Source organism: Rattus norvegicus, chromosome 10 (assembly GCF_021556685.1).
Source record: "Rattus norvegicus strain SHRSP/BbbUtx chromosome 10, alternate assembly SHRSP_T2T, whole genome shotgun sequence".
Classification (NCBI taxonomy): domain Eukaryota; kingdom Metazoa; phylum Chordata; class Mammalia; order Rodentia; family Muridae; genus Rattus; species Rattus norvegicus.
In genome coordinates this window covers 26,139,592-26,158,583 of record NC_141543.1, presented here as the reverse complement: position 1 = coordinate 26,158,583, position 18,992 = coordinate 26,139,592, and the positions used below count along the sequence as shown (strand labels likewise).

General features: G+C 49.8%; 1 protein-coding gene and 1 long non-coding RNA gene across 7 annotated transcripts in view; one reads left to right on the top strand and one right to left on the bottom strand.

Moving 5' to 3' along the window:
* Nucleotides 1-380: 380 nt before the first annotated feature.
* Nucleotides 381-18,992, bottom strand: part of Slit3 (slit guidance ligand 3) — a 585,823-nt gene continuing 567,211 nt past the window's right edge. The window contains 5 exon segments of the mRNA NM_031321.1: nucleotides 381-963; nucleotides 3,871-4,079; nucleotides 6,566-6,851; nucleotides 8,717-8,871; nucleotides 17,598-17,728. Coding sequence (NP_112611.1) covers nucleotides 728-963; nucleotides 3,871-4,079; nucleotides 6,566-6,851; nucleotides 8,717-8,871; nucleotides 17,598-17,728 — 1,017 coding nt within the window. The 3' untranslated portion in view covers nucleotides 381-727.
* LOC120095247 (uncharacterized) lies at nucleotides 878-18,255 on the top strand. Of its 6 annotated transcripts, none has more exons than XR_015631169.1 (6): nucleotides 893-980; nucleotides 1,095-1,173; nucleotides 9,424-9,565; nucleotides 13,489-13,585; nucleotides 15,572-15,645; nucleotides 16,982-18,255. It is a non-coding gene; the product is annotated as an uncharacterized LOC120095247 (long non-coding RNA). The 6 variants fall into 6 exon arrangements; XR_015631172.1 differs by having other exon boundaries at nucleotides 15,572-15,943; XR_015631170.1 differs by lacking the exon at nucleotides 13,489-13,585.

Below are 18,992 nucleotides of genomic sequence, written 5' to 3'. Positions count from 1 at the left end.
GGAAGGCGCGTGCCTAGGACTCTGCAAGACCCCTCTTTCTCTGCCTCATCTTGAGGACACGTTTCCTCAGAGAGGCAGAAAAAGATCAGTGGTTTGTAAATTTGGCAGAAAGACCTCCCGGAGGATCACAGCCTGCAGGGGGCCTTGGTCAGATGATCTACAAGGGGCAGCAGTTTCCTGAGAAGCTTGCTGCTTACAAGGAAGAGGGAAAAGGATGAGCCAAGACCACGAGAAACTAAAACCATTTTCGCTTTCTCTTCCTCCCTCCCCCCACAGCCAGCTCAGAAAATCACTCTTGGTTTCTCTGACCCTGAGAGAGCTACATAACATAAAATCCCCTCTTCTCGCCTCCGGCAGGCTACCGTTCCTCTATTCTGATCCTTGTGTTTAAAACATTTTTATTAGTGTTTTTTTTTTGTCTTAAAATTTTAAACAGCTGTTTATAAAAACACAACAAATACACAACACAAAACAAAACTTGGTAAAAATAACTCACTGTATAGTCCATATACTCAGACGGTGTGATATATTTATATAATAAAAGATGAAAATAGTCACTTTCCATAATAAAAATAAGTTCTATTTTTTTGTTTATTTTACAATATACTTAATATTCTCTCTTTTGCCTCTTGGTCTCCAAGCTTTCTCTCCTTCATTCTGAATCTCAAAGAGGTTCCACGTGGAGTCCCGAAGGCGGAGGATGAGTGGGCGGCAGAGGGGGAGGGGCTCAGGAACACTCACGACAGCCACATTCCAAGTGTCTCTCCACCTCTTCCACGAACGAGGAGCCGTCAGTGCACTGGAAGACGTATTTCCGCCGCTTGCTCCGAATCGGCTGGCAGCATTGGCTCCCGCAGCCCCCGCGGCATACCATGATGGGCACCTTGGATGCTGTGGCACAGGAGGCATAATCTTTCTGGCGGCGGATGGCTTCACGGACTATCTCTCCCAAACATGGATTCTCTGAAGAGGGTAGAAAGGTAAATGTTAGGGCTCTGGTGGTAGGTAATGGGGTCTGGCAGGTCCATAGATGCTTCCTTGGTCGGCTCTCAGGAGACCTTTGTGATCTGAACGTGCACCTACTTATTCACTAGTGTGGGGCCAAGGAACCGTGGGACCAGGAGCAGGCATGGATCAAGAGTGGAGTCGAGGAGCTCATGTAGCTGGAGTCAGGTAAAAACTACGGTTCCTCTTACTTTTCCCCTTATAAGGTAATGTCCAGCCTGGAATTCCTCCTCATGCAAATGAGGCACCCGGAGCAACTTGGCCCCAACCAATGAGGTACACTCAGCCCCCTTTAAATAGGCCTCATTCCTCCCAATTAGACAAGCCTCTCCGGAGTTTGTTCTAAGTGGGGTGGTCTGCTTTATTCTACCTAGTACCTTTATTCTACACATTTGATGTGCTTCTATTATCCCAGGTTCCGCACAAGGCTTTAATCAAGCCCCGAGGCTATTCTGGTGGCGGGGGTGGGCTTAATCCTCCATCTTTCGAAGGAATTGGCAAACTGGTAAATAGCGGCCAAATCATGTTACTGGATGCGTTCTGACTGGTAGAACGTGCTTAAATGCTAACGTGGAAAACATCTGAATTCACTTAAGAATTTGGATTTCCGGCTTCTCTGAAAGTAGGAGGTCGGCCAGAGCTCAGCCTGCTTCCCCACATTGCCATGGTGCTATGAGCTTTGGGTAGGACAGAAGAGTGTCAGTTTGTCCCAGACTGGCTGTACCACTCCCAGTAGCCTGTCTCCCTTGGTCTAGAGCAACGGTTCTCAACCTGTGGGTCTCAGTTCCTCTGGGTGTCGAGTGACCCTTTCACAGGGGTTGCCGACGACCATCCGAAAACACAGATATTTACATTACAGTTCCTAACTGTAGAGAAATTAGTCATGAAACGGCAACAAAAATAATTTTATGGCTAGGGGTCAGCACAACATGAGGAGCTGTATTAAAGGGTGGCAGCATTGGGAAGGTTGAGAACCACTGGTCTGGACACTAGTGTTAGAAGAGCACACGTAAGTAAGGGTCCCGGAGGCTTTCGGTGAAGTGACTATAGAGAGGAAATCTAGAAAAGATGCTAAGGAGGTAAAGGCCCTTCTGGATGATTTTGGAAGTTCTAGAAACAACCGGAGATCAGTAAAGAGGGGCTCTGTGTGTGCTGGAATGTTCACCTTTGACCCCGCTTTTCACCTCCAGCCTCCACCCCCTCCCAGCCCTGCCAGGACCTTTGGAACAGGCACTGCGGGAGGAAAGCAGAGTCCGAAGCCTCACGGTGGTGGAAAAATTACTTGTTATCCCGTGCCTCAGTTTCCCTGCCTGGAAAATCCTAGCCCACGTGTAACTCCTCACTGATTCACGGCCTCTGCTGAGCAGCAGAGGCAACTGAGGAGGAAAAGCATCTGAGCTTTGTAAAGGGGTTGTGTGTTTTACTAAGACGCACGGGCACCGTATCCCAGCTGCAAACAATCCTTTAAAACAATGGGTTTAGAAGGATTCAGAGTCCAGTGTGTGTGGTGTGCATGTGTGTGCAATGCAGAGGCACAGTCCAGGCTTCTGTGGTGTGTCAAGAACCTCCTGCCTACTTCTGCCCGTGAAGAGCAATCTCTCTTAGCTCCGAGTCAGTGCCAATCAAGGAGAAGGGGTAGCATGAAGGTGCTCCTTTCTCTCTGTATGTTGCCACCCGGGGGTCTGCAGTCCATAGGCACCCCCAACCCCTTGCTGTACCTAAGTGTTTTCCAGCAGACAGGACGGTAAGAATGTACTTGGCATTTCTTTTCTGGCCGCTTTGCTCGAGCTGGGTACTCGAGGAAGCTTATAGCCTTCAGGGATGTCACCCTAGAATCTTGATGCTGAATCCTCACCCACCACGACGTTACTCAGTCTCTACCATAAGCCAGTGCAGTTGTTTTAGGCGAGGAATTACGACCCAGAGAGAACTGCCCTGCTCAAGGACACACAGATTTTTCTTTTCAGGACAACAGTGTTGCTTCTGACTTTTACAGGTCCTAGTTTGGGGCCGCAGAGATGGCTCAGCAGATCATACTTCACAAGAGGGTTTCTTGCTTGTCATGGTTTGAATATGCCCGGCCCAGGGAGTGACATTCTTTGGGGGTGTGGCCTTGGTAGAATAGGTGTGTCATTGTGGGTGTGGGCTCTAAGACCCTCATCCTAGCTGCCTGGAAACCAGTGTTCTGCCAGCAGCCTTCAGATGAAGATGTAGAACTCTCAGCTCCTCCTGCACCATGCCTGCCTGAATGCTGCCATGTTCCTGCCTCGATGATACTGGACTGAACCTCTGAAGCTGTAAGCCAGCCCCAGTTAAATGTTGTCCTCATAAGAGTTGCCTTGGTCGTGGTGTCTGTTCACAGCTAATAAAACCCTCACTAACGCAGTGCCCTTCTAGAAGACCCTAGAACACAAGTTCAGTTCCCAGCACCCAGGCAGCACACGATCACCTCCAACTCCAGTTCTAGGCCATCTGGTGCCCTCTTCTGGCCTCCATGGGCACTGCACTCTCACACTGCTCCCCAACTCTTAGCACATCCCTAGGTACCCCATACTCACCGTAGCACATATTCTACCAAGAAACCCTGAAGGGTAGCCTGGTAGCCAGCCAGTGTCCACATGACCCCATTACCCCATCTTCTGCCACATCCTCCATGTAGTAGCCTCTCTCAGCGAATGCACTGCACCAAGGTAACTGATACATTGACCTAGACATGGCAGTGCAAGCCACTTCTCTGCCTAGGTCATTCGAGACCATGCACGGCTCCCTCTTCGCTATCTGATGGTTCCCTCTAGGAAGATCAGGTACTCTTTGACCCCCTGCCTCTTTCCTCTGCCCTCTGTCCTACAAGGACAGCAGACTCACCTTGCTCACAGTGATTGCCACTGAAGCCAGGCTGGCACAGGCAATAGGGCTCCCCTCGATCTGAGATGTGGCACTGCCCGTGGTGGCACTTGAAGGCTGAGCAGGCATTGGCAGAGTCATTCTTCTGGTCACACAAAGGTCCCTCATAGCCCTCGGCACACTTGCACACATATGAGTTGCCAGTCGCCACGCATGTCCCATGGCTGCAGCTGTGGGTAGAGGGGAGGAGACCAGAGTCAGTACCTTCCTCTGTCCCTGCATTGGGTCCAGCATCTAAGTGTCTCCTTTCATGTAAACCCCATGCTGGTGGCCATGTAGCCGCATGCCATTGTGCCCTAGTGAACGCCCACTGCCAGCTCTGACCATGGCAGATACCAATCTGCTGTTTCCTCCAGAGACGCGAGAGTCTTCAGTGCCAATTCACAGCCCAGCAGTCTTTTAACTTTCTGTCAACATTAAAAGTAACTATTTTTGTGTTTTTTAAAACAGGATCTCACTCTGAGGCTTCGGCTGGCTTGGAACTCACTTCGTAGGACAAGCTGGCCTCGAACTCACAGAGACCTGTCTGTTTCTACCTCCCAAGTGCTGGGATGAAGGGCTTGCACCACCACATCTGGCAAAAATAATTTTTAAATATTGCATTTTATTAGGGGTGTGTGTGTGTGTGTGTGTGTGTGTGTGTGTGTGTGTGCGAGTGTGTGTGTGTACAAAAGTGTACGTGTGGGTGCACATGTGGAGGTCAGAGGACGACTTGTTACATGGCTCTCTCCTCCTACCATGTGGGCCCTGAGGGATTGAACTCAGGTTTCAGGCTTAGCAGCAAGCTCCTCTACCCACTGAGCCATCCTGCTGGTCTTTGTAAACATTTTAACTCTCCTGCAATTTAAATAACAAACACTATGACTACTATTACTACGACTAGTACAACCACTATAGGTTGGACAACGCTCACCCAGAATGGCCCCAAATCCTAACATTTTAAACGTCAGCATGGGTTCCAGTGAAACTTTCTACACCTGACCTCCAACGATGAGCTGCTGATAAGACACAGATGCACTGAACAGATCACATGGGATTATTATCAGGCCGAGCGCCTATGTGAGTGTGTGCACGCACGCGTGCATGTTCACATGCGTGTGGTGTCTATGTATGAAATATGAATGAACTGTGTGTATATGCTTCATTCTTACCTCCCCAGTGTCTCAGAGGAACAGGTATATACTCAGATGGGAAGCATTTCTAGTGTCAGGCATTTTGGACCAGAGACATGTCATAGCCCGTTCTCGGCAGACAGCACATGCTGTGTGTTAAGCACATCAGATCTTGTACCACTCCACTCCAAGACAGCCCCTCCCATGAACTAGCCTTCTGTCCATCTCCCAGAGCAAAGTCCACATTTTGTAGAACAAAAAAATAATTTAGAATTATTGTCTGTGTAGGAGGGTTTTGCCTGCACATATCTATGTGCACCAGGTGCCTGGTGCCTGCAGACACCATAAGAGGGCATTGTGTCCTCTGGAACTATGGTTACAGATGGTTGTGAGTCACCATGAGGGAGCTGGGGACTGTAAGGGCAACGGTGCTCTTAACTACTGAGACATCTTTCTTCTTTTTCTTCAAAACAATTGAAAAAAGTTTGTGTTTTTATGGATGTAGGTATTTTGCGTGCATGCATATGTGTGCACCATGTGTGTGCCTGTGTCCACAGAGGCTAGAAAACAGTGTTGGATCCCCTGGGACTGGAGTTGCAGATGCTTGTGAGCCGTCATGGAGGTCCTCTGGAAGAACAGACTGTGCTCTTAACAATGGAGCCATCTCTATAGCTCCCAGCTCTTTCGCTTAAAAATATTACTCTTATGTATTTATCCTCCTGTTTATTTCTGTGTGTGCATACGTATGGTTGTGGAGGTCAGGGGACCACCTGTGTGAGTTGGTTCTTGCCTTCTGTTGTGTGGGTCCTAGCGGTTGAACTCAGGTCATCGGGCTGCGAGGCCTTCGCCTGCTAAGCCGTCTCTCTAGGCTGCAAAGCCAGAAATTTCAATCATGATATATCCCTGAGCCTACTGGGGTGACATTCAAGCCAGGGTTCATGTTAATTCCAGCGCCAGGCGCATACATCAAGAGTAACAGGGAGTTTAAATGTCTACAGCATTCCTTCCTTCCTGATCAGGACTGTTTTCCCCTGACTAGTAGTTCAGGCACCCAAATTACCAGTCTTGAGTCTGGTGTTACTTTTAGCCGACTGCAATTTCCAGGAATACTTGTAGTTAGACCCTGCACACAGTAGGCCTTCAATAAACGCTTGCTGATTGAGTAATGGATGACTGAACCGTTAAATGTGATTCCGATGTGCATCGTTGTGTGGACCTAGTACACGGGGGCTGGCATTCCTGTCTTCTGCTTTTGCTTTGCTGTGTTTGGGGTTTCTATTTCCCTTAAGACAGCTTTTTCTAATCACTGCAGAGTCTGGCAGTGGTTTTCACTGGTCCTCATGGCTGCCTGGTGAAGATATTTCAAGAAAGCTCTCCTCACACTCTTTCAAGCCAGGCAATGCTGCCTGGATGTAGGAGCCCGTTTCTTGGTATTTTAAGCATTCATGCTATCCATAGTAGGACCACAACCCTCCCCAGCAACCATCAGTTGCTACTTCCTTAGATGCAGGCAGAGCAACTAAGTCCTTGTGCTCAGGACTCACCTGTGACCAAGGCAGGGGTCCTGGGCTTCCTGATCACACAGTGGACCAGTCCATCCCGGATGGCACTCACACACTACGCTGTCCTTCTCCACGGAACGACACAGGCCGTGACGACACACAGTGCAGGATTTGCAGCCGGGAGAGACCCCCAGGGACTGGGGTGGGAGGGCTTTGAAATCCTGCAACTCGTTGTTGATGCGCACTTCGTGTATACAGCCGTGGAAGCCGCCCAGCGGCCTGTCTGCACCCTGGCGTAAGGCTGAGAGGCCTGTAGACGTGGGGATGCCTGAGGGAGGAAGGCGGGGCAGCCTGAAGACACGTCCTTGTCCCATCTCCACCCCCTCAGTCTTCAAAGAGAGAACATACACAGCACCTGTCTACAGCCACCATTCAGAGCTCTGGGCCTCTGCTGTTCAAACAGAGTTAACAGGCCAAGGCCTCGCTCGGCCTTATCCTCACAGCGACACGTCCTTGCTTTGGAACTGTTAAAACTCAACTTATCACCAGTTTCTAAATTCAGAAAAAAAAAATCTGCAGAAGTCTGTATTTTAAGGAGAAGTGAGAAGAACTGTCATCTATTGTCACACAGTCCCCCTGGCTTAACTGAGGCCCACCCCTTAGGCATGGTGTGGCCCGGTGACCACTGGATCACCCCGCTATCCCTGTCCCCAACAGCATGAGGCGCTCCTTGCCCTAGTTCCTGTTTGAAAAATCCACATCAGAGGAGCTGCAGTTTGGGAATGAGGATAAGGTTAGGGGAGCAGCTTGCTCCAGTGAAGCTCTGGGGTTCAAGGTTTCCACATTATTTACTGCAGAGCCTCTGCGCTACACTGATGTCTTTCTCAGGGCTGTTTGCTGACTCCTGGTAAAGGCCTGATCTTGTTTTCAGGGACGTCAGCTCTGTGTTCTCTCCTTTTACTGTTGGACAGACAGCATAATTGTGTGTGTGTTTAGTGTACATACAGCCCTGGGTTCAATCACCAACAACCACATACACGGGGCATGGGGGCACATGCTTGTAATCCCAGCACTCAGCAGGCAGAGCGGGAGGATTAAAAGCTCACGGGTATCCCTGGCTATTGATGAAGCCTGAGACCCCACTGTGCTGTATGAGATGCCATTTAAAAAAAAAAAAATCTTGGGCTGGGGAGATGGCTCAGTGGTTAAGAGCACTGACTGCTCCTTCAGAGGTCCTGGGTTCAATTCCCAGCAACCACATGGTGGTTCACAGCCATCTGTAATGGAATCCGATGCCCTCTTCTTTAAAATCTTAAAAAAAAAAACTTAACTTTCCATTCTTCCTTTCCTGAAACTTCCAGGCCTCATGATGGCTGGAAAAAGTGCCCAGTTTTGTCCTGGCCACAGGCGGGGCAGGTACAGGGAGGGGAGCAACCCTCTTCCTTGTGGAGAAGCTGTGTCCTAAGGTGAGTCTGGGCCAGGAGCACTCTGTCCCCGGCCTCTGGACAGCCTGTCCGAAGTGCAAACCCCTGAGTCCGTGCCAGCCCTTGGCTGGGGACACCTGGGCTGAAGTCTTAGGAATCTGTATTGAACAAACTGCTTTGGTGGCTGAGTACGAACAACACGTGTCTCTGGGGAAAGAATCCTGGCTGCTGTTTGCTCCCACTAGAGAAGGGCTCTACCACGGAGTTCCAACCAGAAGTGCCCTCCATCCCTACCCCTGCACTCCAACATTCTTTTTTGTTTCTTTTTCGCATATAATTTAAGACTCATCAGCCTAGGGGCTTCATTTCAGGTCTAGGCAGCTTGTGTGGTTTCTTGTTTTGCCCTTTTTACAACCTTGACCTCAGTGTGTTGCTTCTTGCCATATCTAAGACATAGAGCAGAGGGGCACCGCCCTGGAGGCTTGCAAACTGCAACTGAGCCTGGATACCCTTCTTTCTATTTCCTTCTTGCTTCTCTTCGCCTCCCTGCCCACTGGCTAGTCCACCCTTTTTCTTTCACGAGCATCTGTCCAGAGTCTGTTCAGCAATCGATTTTGTCGTCACTTCCTCCTGGAAGCCTCCCCTGATTGGCTTTGGTGCCAAAAAGACATCAGGGAGACCCCGGCGTCAGGTCTGGGTGTCCGTGCAGATGCAGAAAGCCAGAAAGGCAGAGAGGGTAGGATTAGGTGGTGACAAGGGAAAACGTTACCTCCAAGATAGAGGGGACTGTTGATGCCCACTGCTGGCTGCTTCTGGAGCTTCCCCAGGCTCTTGGGGGCTCCTTTGTCTACCACCAGGTTCAGGGTCTGGTTTAGCATCACCAGCTCCACACTGTGAAACTGGCCATCATTCACCGTCTCCACACTGGACAGGAGAGAAAGGAAAAGAGTCAGAGGTCAAGTGCACTCCATGGCCAGGCACCGGGCTGCAGTTGGTTTTTGCGAGGCTTGCGTCCTGCTTTACGTTCATTTGGAAACAACTGCGAATTACAGAAGTTGCGAAAATAAGAACAGAAAGTACGCCGTACTGCCCACGCTCTTCTCTCCGACTGCTTCCAGTTTCTATGAGTGATGTGAGGATAAAGTATGGATGTCATGACCCTTGACCTCTGTCGGGATAAAGTACGCATGTCATGACCCTTGACCTCTGTAAGGATAAGGTATGCACATCATGGCCTTTGGATCCCTCAGCTGTGTCTCCCAAGGACTGGGCTGTTCTCTCACATAAGTAGTGTGCTGACTGAACAGGGAGCAGCTAACGTTCATTCCAACCCTTTATTTGTACGGATGTGCAGTGGCCCCAGCCACGGCCCTTGCAGCAGGTTTCTGTTCCCACCACAGAGTCCTCGCAGGGCCGCCGCAGCAGCTGCTGCTCAGTTCTTGCCCTGTTTTTTTTGTTTTTTGTTTTTTTTTCCAGAGTAGGCAAGCGATCCTTAGCCCAATGATCTCAGGCTGGCTCTGCCCGCACACCATCCGGACACCTGCTCTCGGAAGATGCTGTCCCTTCAAACACCGTATGTCCTTTGTCAACCTCGCTGAAGAGTTAGCCTTGTCCTAAGGTACGTCTGGGAGAAAACATTCCAGTATGATGTGATTTTTTTTTCCCCCTAGCATGTATGAAACAGACACTGTCTCAGTTAAGATGTCAGTAATTTGTCCTTGTTCCTGAATCCTCTGTATAAACCACCCCTTCTGATCAGGCCACATCTGAGGAAAGAGGGTCTCGTGCTCCAAGCGAGTCTAATCCTTATCCCAGAACTTGGCAGCTCAGGGAGACAGGGCTGTTCACTCCCTTCCCCATGCTATTCTGCGACAGAGCAGGACTTATCTGGGCCATGTATAGGGCCAACACACTCACTTACATTATTTCATATTTCTACGATTGGGTACCAGATAACCCGCTTTATAGATAAAAATACTGAGGCCCAGAGAAGTTACCGGATTTGTCTGGGGTCACCCAGTTGATACAGGCCAGAGATAGGGTTTACAGGCAAGACTTTTGATTGCCAAGTTCTGTTTTTCCCAGGACACTGTTGGTTGCAGGGTTTGGGAGGGAACTGTGGTTGGTTACAGGACTTTGGGGACGTGAAGAAAGGGGCTCACTGGGGAGTCTGTAGATCTGTCTCATTGGTTCAGGTGTGGGTGGCAGACAGGAGAGTCTCTCCCTCATCTTGAAGTCTCCCTGGGATTCCCACCGATTTTCCAGGTAGCAGGGAAAGCTTGAATGGCTGTGGAACTTCTGAAGACCAGAGGGAAATGGTAGATACTGAACAGGTCGGTGAGTGGAACAGAAATGGAGGCCGCTCCCCATGCTCTCACTGATGGGCAGGACAATGGCCAATCACAGAATCCCTGTCTCTGTGTCTTCCACAAGGGGGAGGGTCACCTGCCAGAGTTACTGGGTGATCAAGTTATTGGTGATATTTGTACTATTTTGAGGAGCTACGGAAGAGAGCTGGGTCAGTGAAGTGCTAGTCTTGAAAGCTCCGTGTTAGATCCCCAGAACCCACAGGAAAAGCCAAGGGCAGCACTGCACATTAGCAATCCTAGCCCGTCAGTCTGTCCCAGGCCAGTGAGGTACTATGTCTCCAAAGAAGATGGACAGCACCAGAGGAACCATGTCTGAGGCTGTCCTCTGGCCTCCATGTGTCCGGGCAAACATACAGAGAACAGTGACAATAAGAACCCACCCCAGCCTGCACCCCGGTGATCCTTACTATAGCTTTGATGCTGAGAGAAAGCAATGGAGAGGAGCCTGGGATCCCCACAAGTCCTCCAAAATAAAACGTAGCCATTTGTCAGCTCATAATCTGTCCTCCCCACCCTCCCTTCCTCTTTCCCTCCCTCCTACTCATGGACCTGTCCACTCTTACTCCTTCCTCTCTATCTACCCACACATCCTGACTGTCCATCCACACATCCTGTCTATCTATCCACACATCCTGTTTCCTCCATCCACTCATCCAGTCTGTCCATCCGTCTACCACGCTTTCACCGAGGGCTCAGCCTTTCTGTCTTAGGTGCTGGGGGACCAGTAACAAATCACAAAGCCCACACTCCACCACGTTTCTAAATCAAACAGCCGACTTTTGAGCATAAGGTCCAGCCAAGAAGCAGGAAAATGAAGGTGGGGCAGGAGCCGAGAGACACTGGGGGATCTGGTGCAGGGATGGGGCGCTGAGCAGTGGAGAAGCTGTGTGAATGGATCAGCGGCATCTCAACTGCCCTGAGTCACAGCAGGCAGAGGCTGTCCTCTTGCAGACAAGTTGATTAGTATAACGGTTAGAGAAAGAGGGCCAAGCCCTCGCTTAGTTTTCTAACCATGTGCAAAAACTTCTAGCTGTGTCCCTGACCACCCCAGAGCTGCCGCTGTCTTGGTAATTGAGCTCCCGGGACCCATAACTGAAAGGAAGGATGGGCTATTTGGGAACTCAGTTTCAAAGGTTGCATTCCAGAGCTGATTTAGGCCAGTCTTTGAAAGAGTCCTGTTTACTTCTTGGTGGCCAGGAAGCAAGAAGGAAGGGACTAGGTCCCAAGGTCCCAATGTTCCCTGTAAGGGCACAGCCACCCAGTGACCTCAGTTCCTCTTCCAATGTGCCACTTCCTTGGTGTGCCTCTTGCTTAGGTAAGCATTAGGCAACTTCCCTATCAGAGGCAGCTGTGAAGCCAGGGTTATGTGTGTGGCCTTCTTTCTTCCCTTCCAGAACCAAGTAAGGGTCAAGGTAGTCGGGGCAGTGATTTTCCTGTTTTGGATATACTCAGGCACAGCGAGCAACCCCATTAGCTCCTTCCTGGCTGTGCACCAGGCTGGGTCCAGTGCTTACAGCAGCTACAGAGGGCTGCAGTTACAACACTCTGCCTCAGGGAGGGTTAGGTTCCCCTGGCTCCAAGGACAGCTTTGTCTGCCTGTCTCACCCACCGTTAAAACAAAAGTCGTAAGGACCAGAGAGATGGCTTGGTGGTGGCTGTGTAGCAGTTAACCCCTGAGGTTGGATCCTAGAATCCTCATAAAGCCAGACACTGTAGATACACAGTGTATCTATAATCTCGGAGTTTCAGGGAGATGGGGGGTGGAGACGGGAGAGCCCTCAGAAGGTCACAGGTCAGCCAGCCTGTCATACACAGGAATAAACAAGAGAGCCAGCATCAAACGAAGTGGCTGGGAAGACTCCCTGACCTCCACATTGCATGCCCTGGTGTGTACATGCCTGCACTCACGATCGCAGACACACACAAAGATTTCTGTCAGGGTTGTAAATACCGGTCTTCCAAATCAAAATATCAGTGGGAAAACAGCCATACCGCTAACAATAACAACAACAACAACAAAGATGGTAAAAGTAAAAACCAAACATAACCCTTCCGTTTGCTCTAAGAGAATTGACCTTGCTGAATTGCCAAGCGCAGGTGGTCTTTTGAGGAGATCATTAGGGATTTCAGGGGAGATGACGGGCCTGAGAGTCTTCATGATTGTTCCCCGGGGCCCAGAGAGTAGCAGTGGCACTGCATTAGCCAGGTTGGAGGGCTACTGCCTAGAGCTGCTGTGGCCACAGCCATTGCCAGAGGAGCCTACGGTGCTCTTCTGTGTTTAAGGACGTAGCTATTGTCTGTGTATGCGTGAGTGCCTGCACGTGTGTGTGTGTATGTATGTATGTATGTATGTATGTATGTATGTATGTATGTATGTATGTATGTGCACCGCTTGCCTGTCTGGTGCTTCCTGAAGCTAGAAGAGATGTTGGATCTCCTAGCACTAGGGTTACAGTGAGCTGTATGATAGCTTCTGGGAGCCGAAAGCATCTTCTACAAGAGCAGGAAATGCTTTTTTCTTTCTCTTTTCCTAGTGGCAATGGGCGGTTTGTGGGGTAAGGACAGGGGCTGAAATATCGTCATTTAACCCTAACAAGCCCACAGGCAGGAGGCACATCTTTCCTCGTTTGGAAACAAGAGACTTACTGCCCAGAGAATTAGAGGGCCTCACGAAGAAGAGCTGGGATTTAAGCTCATGTCTCCCAGCTCTGGGACTGTAGGACCGTACAAGAAAGATTATCATGTGGTCACTTCTCCTGATGCCAAGAGTGACCAATAGGTGGCGACAGAGCCCCGCAGCCACAAACAGCTCCTGTGATTTCTTTGGGCAAGCAACCTGGGCCCAGGAACCCCAACTGACTTCTGCACCTAGTACCACAGCTTGCAGCCACACACTGGGAGGGTTGGGTTTAGTGGAAACCTGACCTGTGTCTTCCCATCCTGGGATTCCTCTGAGCAGTCAGGCTTCTCAGCCCTCAAATAGGAATGAGGATGTTCGATCCTTCATGTGCTAAGGATCCAATGGGGCCAAGACCTTAGCAGCGATGGTGGCAATCTGAACTATCAGGGTATGCACCTCGCTGGGTAGAGCTGACTAGTGTATGGAGTTCTGATCAGACCTTAAAACCTTAAAAAACCTAAGACATGGTCCCCCCAAACCCTGTTTTCCCAGTTTTTCTTCATAATCTACCTCGAAGCAACACCCACTGGAGTTCTGGTTAGCTGCCCTTTCCACAGGCCCCTGGCCCTGTGGGCAGAGGAGTCTCATGGTAAGTCTCCACACTGAAGGCCTATCCTATCCTGGGGCAGGAGAGACCTAGCTGGGCTTGGTGTGTCTGCCCTGTAGCCGACAGCAGAACCTTGACATGCTTCCTCACTTCTTATGACTAGTGGGGGCCTGAGCAGAATCAATGGGCAGAGGGAGGCCCTAGCATCCAGCTTCTCTGGAAGGATAAAACCTGCAGGGGCCCTGGCAGCTCACTCTTTCATGGGGATAGCTCATGGGGTCTCAGGGGACAGAAATCTGTAGGCTGCCAACTCCCCCGATGGTTTGGTTTGGCAGCTTGGCTTTCATTTGAAGCTGACGAGGCCTTTCAGGTGGCGAGAAGTCATTGCAGTGACTCTGAGGAATGGCCTTCTGTCCCTTCAGCTGCTGTTAGCTGAGAGTACAAGTCATGAATTACAGCCTCTCCCAGCATGGCATTCACAGAGGGCCTCTGTTGTGGCATCTCCTGGCCCTGCCGTGTGGGAACGCCCTTCCTTATCTTCCAAGCAGGGACATTTACTCCTTGTTTGGAAGTGTCTCCACAGCAGGTTGGAGAGCCTCCAGGGAGGCCTGTTAGATTCTGCCACTGTCTGTCAACATGTATGTTTCTGTGTGTGGGATGCTTAACGTCATGTCGAGTGAGGGGGTTGCAGGTAGAGGGAGAGGAGGAGAAAGAGGACTGAGGTGGAGGAGAACAGAGGTGGAGGAGAACTGAGGTGAGGTCGCCATGAAGGGAGATGGATCATGGGCAATGTGTCCAGGAGAAACAGCAAGTAACAAGGGAACTTCATAGCCAGAGAATAAGTTAGCATAGCTGTCAATCTAGGCTTATGGCTTATAAATAAAATATCTGGATGGTGTGTCTTTTATACAGGCAAGCTAGAATTATAAATTCAACTTACAGAGTGAGGTCCAGGATGCCTAGGGCTACAGAGAAACCCTGCCAGTGAGGACTAAACACACACACACCACTATACACACACACATACACATATACACATGCACATATGCACCACACCACATACATACACACACACCATACACACAACCACACACATGCACACATACACCACACCCCCCCACACAACACACACACACATGCACACACACACACACCACACTATACATACACAACACACACACATACACACACACCACACTATACACACACCACATCACACATGCACACATACACCACACTCACACACACCCCCAACACACCCCCACATACACATATATAGACACACCACACACACATATACCACACACACATACACACCACACACACACACCATACACCACACACGCACACCATACACTCTAAAATTGCCTTTACATGATGTGAATGACATACATGAACTGTCCCACAAAATCACTTTTAGTGCGGGATTTCTGGAGCCTGGGGCCCCTTATGGTTATGTGCAGAAGGGCAGCAATGTTCTGCAGCAAGGTTTGGCATGTGAATCTGAGTCATCTGCCCAGATGCCCATCACTTGCTTCTTTCCAAGGTCATGCCACCTCCCTAGTGGACTCAACACATTCATACAACTCCCTGGTGGTAGCTCTAGGAGGTAGCAATGGTTTCCCCAACTCAGCATAGTGTTTCCAGAGGCCCCTCGCTCTGCACAGAGCTCAGCTGCTTCTGGAAACCCACCTCTCATCCATCCATCCATCCTGGAATGTCTACATCATGGCTCATTTGCTAAGTACTGTTCCATCCACACTAACCAGCACCCTAGGAAATGCCCATCAGTGCCACAGGAAGGAAGCGGGGAGGGAGAGGAAGACACTCCTTTAACACTCCAAGTGACAGGAGGGCTTTCTCTCAGGCAGATGGTTTATCAGGCAGCTGCTGGGCCTGCCTCCCTGCTCTCCATTCTTCCCACCTGGTTCAAGGTCAGCAGTTTCAGAAGCAAAGATGATAGGAGACCCAGTGTCTGCTCTGTCTTACTGTCTGAGGCTGGCCTTGTTTCTCCCCACCTTCTTCCAGGAGCCTTCCGCTCTGGTTGGTGCTTGTCTTTGCAGCAGTCCTGACACAGCCGCCTTCGAGTTCTCTCTGCACATGTGAGTTTCTCCCTTCAAGATCCAACTCTCATACATTAACCCCCGCTTCTGAAATTTACGCACCAAGCACCTTTAATCCTAGTACTCCAGTGGTGGAGGCAGATAGACCTCTGGGTGTTCGGGGCTAGCCTGGTCTATATAGTGAGTTTCAGACCAGCTGGGGCTACACAGGAGGGAGGGTCTTATCTCAATTTTTTTCTTTTTTTCTTTTTTTTTTTTTTAAATGCATGAGGGTCACCTGAAGGATTCCTTAAATACAGATTTGCTGTCTGGTAGCTTCAGATTGATTACTTCTGGGGTAAGGACTGAAAAAAAAATGTGTATTTTTGTATTTTTGCCATACTCTGCTCTCAGAACCACTGATTACTCCTTCCCTTGCTTCCCTTCCCCCACCCTCTGTGTGTGTATTTCTGCGATATGAAGACTGGATTCAGGGACTGCATGCACGTTAGATAAACACCCTTCTATTGAACTATGCCCTCCAGCTCTAACTGCTGTTTATTTAGTTTTTTTATTAATTTTATTTTTATTTTATTTATATGAGTACACTGTTACTGTCTTCAGACACACCAGAAGAGGGCATCAGATCCCATTACAGATGGTTGTGAGCCACCATGTGGTTGCTGGGATTTGAACTCAGGACCTCTGGAAGAGCAGTCAGTGCTCTTAACCACTGAGCCATCTCTCCAGCCCTATTTAGTTCTTTTGAAGCAGGGTAGCCCTTGGTGTTCTGGAATTCATAGAGATCCACACACACACACTTCTCAGCCTGCAGAGCACTAGAATTAAAGGCCTTTGCTACCATCATCATCTCATACCACTGGCTTTAACCGAGGGTTTTTAGACTGGGTTTGCTAGAGGAGAATCAGAGGCCTGGGCCTCCCAACTCTGCAGGGCAGTTCTACCTCATTTTCGATGAGGACAGTCTAAATGCTGGAAACTTGTGCGCATCATAAGGTTTCTGACTCTGGAGCGTTATCTCGGATGAGGGGTGCTCACCCTCCCCTTTAGTGAGCATCAGGGAACATTTGGAGTGGATGAGCCTGTCTGTGTGAGGTGGCACTCAGGCCAGGCTGGAGAGGGTGAGTAGGTTCCGTGTTGGCTTACAGTGGCACACGAGGGAGCAGCAGTCATGTCAAGTCACATGCAGTCTGCTGTCTAAGGGGTCCCCTAAAAGCTTGTGTATGGAAGGCTTGGTCCAGAGCCCACGGTGCTGCTGGAAGGTGGTGGAACCTTCGGGAAGTAGGTTCTACGCGGGAAGTCCTCTGCTCACCGAGGGGCATAGGCTGAAGGGACTGAAGAGACCCCAGGCTCCTCTTCTCTCTTTGCTTTTCAGTTACCGTGAAGTGAGCAGCTTGCTCTAACACAACACTCCCCACCATGACGAGAAAGTCAAAGTGACGAAGCCAAATGACCACGGACTGAGATCTCTAGAACTGCGAGCCAAGAGAAACCTTCCCTCTTTATAAGCTGATCCCCTCTGGTATTTTGTTACGGCTCTAGCATGCTGTCCAACCTACAGGGGTGATTTAAAAAGACTTAGGAATCACTGTCTTTCAGAACAGTTTGAAAGTCATTTAAGCATAGTCCTGTTCCCTGGGTGCTCTTGAATTTCCTCTCCTTGAATTGCATGCTAATCGCCCGGCTTTCTTTCTTAAACTAATAAAAGATTAGGATGACATTTTGAAAAGGGCACCTCATTAAGCAGCCTCATCTCCATCGGAGCACCTGGCTCCATGCACAGTAGCCAGCTGGCCATTTATCTTATGGTAATGAGGTGTCATCTCCCACATGGGCCTGCCTTGCTTTCCCACTTCTGCCTCCACTGGCACCTTTCTCCTCCCCACCTGCCACTGTGTGAGAGCTGTGTCTGTGTGGGACAGGAGGCCTCGGAGTCACCTGGTGTCTGCTCCGTAGGAACAGATTCTGTGGCTGAGAGGAGAGGTCTTTACCTGTACACCGTGGTCGGAGGGGAGCTCAGGCTGTCATACACCAGCCTCACGTGACCCTGGTACAGCTCCAGTGCCAGGGGGTCGTTGTCTCCCTTGTAAAGAAGGATGCCGTTGTCCTTGTCAGTGGCCACCTGGGGAGAGCCATCAGGGTGTGTGGGTTAGCACTTACCCACGCTCCACCCTCACCTGACCCACTCCTAGCACCCTCTTCAGGTGGCTGCCTCAGAGCCTAGACCAGATTAGAATTCAAATCCACATCTCTTTCCCCATCTGGCTGTTCTAGTTCAGAAGGCAAGACTCAAGTTTATGCTCCAGCAAATACTAGCTGAGCAAATTGTTCCGACAAATATGCATTGAACATGTACTATGTGCTGTGACATCAGGGTCACTGACCCCTGGAGGATGCTCAAGTCCCTTACATAGAATAGTATCTGCATTAAATCCCTGCAAGCTCCCATGTTCTTTATTACCTCTGGTTGAATGATGATACCCAGGACAGGAAAAATGCTATGGAAATAGCTGTCCTGCACATGTAGCAGTTACCGGCATGCTCAACCGTTCGAGACTGTGACGTAACCGTGTCACTAACAAATTCATACTGGGGGACTGTGCAATCAGCTTATAAAAAATTCACAAATAAAAACATCTCACATTTTAAGTAAGTTTACAATTTTGTCTGGATCGCATTCATAGCTGTCATTGGCTACATACGGCCAGAGGGCTGTGGGCTGGACATACCTGGCAGGGGCTCAGTGTGTCCATACATGTTCAATATAGCGGTAAGTTTTTTTAAAATGTTTTTGATTTGTGGCTGGTTGAGTGTTTGGGTGTGGGAACTGGGCTGGTTGTATCTGTGCAGGTCTGAAGGCCCCAGTCCTGATCTGTTTCTCCCACTAGGATACAATGTGACCCAACAAAGTACCCACCTCCTTTAAAGTCCGTCTCTCAGTATCAAACATATAATAGTTGTAAACAAAGGCTAAAGACCAGAGCTTACCTCAGTGTATCTTAGGAAGCAAGCAGTGTGTTCAGAGCCCTTTAGGGGAATCTGAACAATACCACTGACTGGGCTTCACCCCAGAGCAAGTCAGTACTAGCCTTCGTGTGCAAACGGACATTTGAAAGCTCTACAGGGGATTCTAGGTGCTGCTGAGGCTGGAAGCCCGGCTTTAGTAGAAGCTGCCCTGCTGGCCGGCTAGCTCCTGGGTAATTCTCCACAGGGCTGGATGTGCACAGGTACATCCTACTGTGCATTGGGCTGTCTGGAGTACTGGTGGGGAGGGTGAAGGAAGAGAGCAGGAGGGGGATAGCGGCTTCCTATCTGTAGTAGCATCCACCCCTACGGTGTAGCCCTGCCCACTGATCAGGCTCTTCAGGGAGAGGATGTTCTCGTGG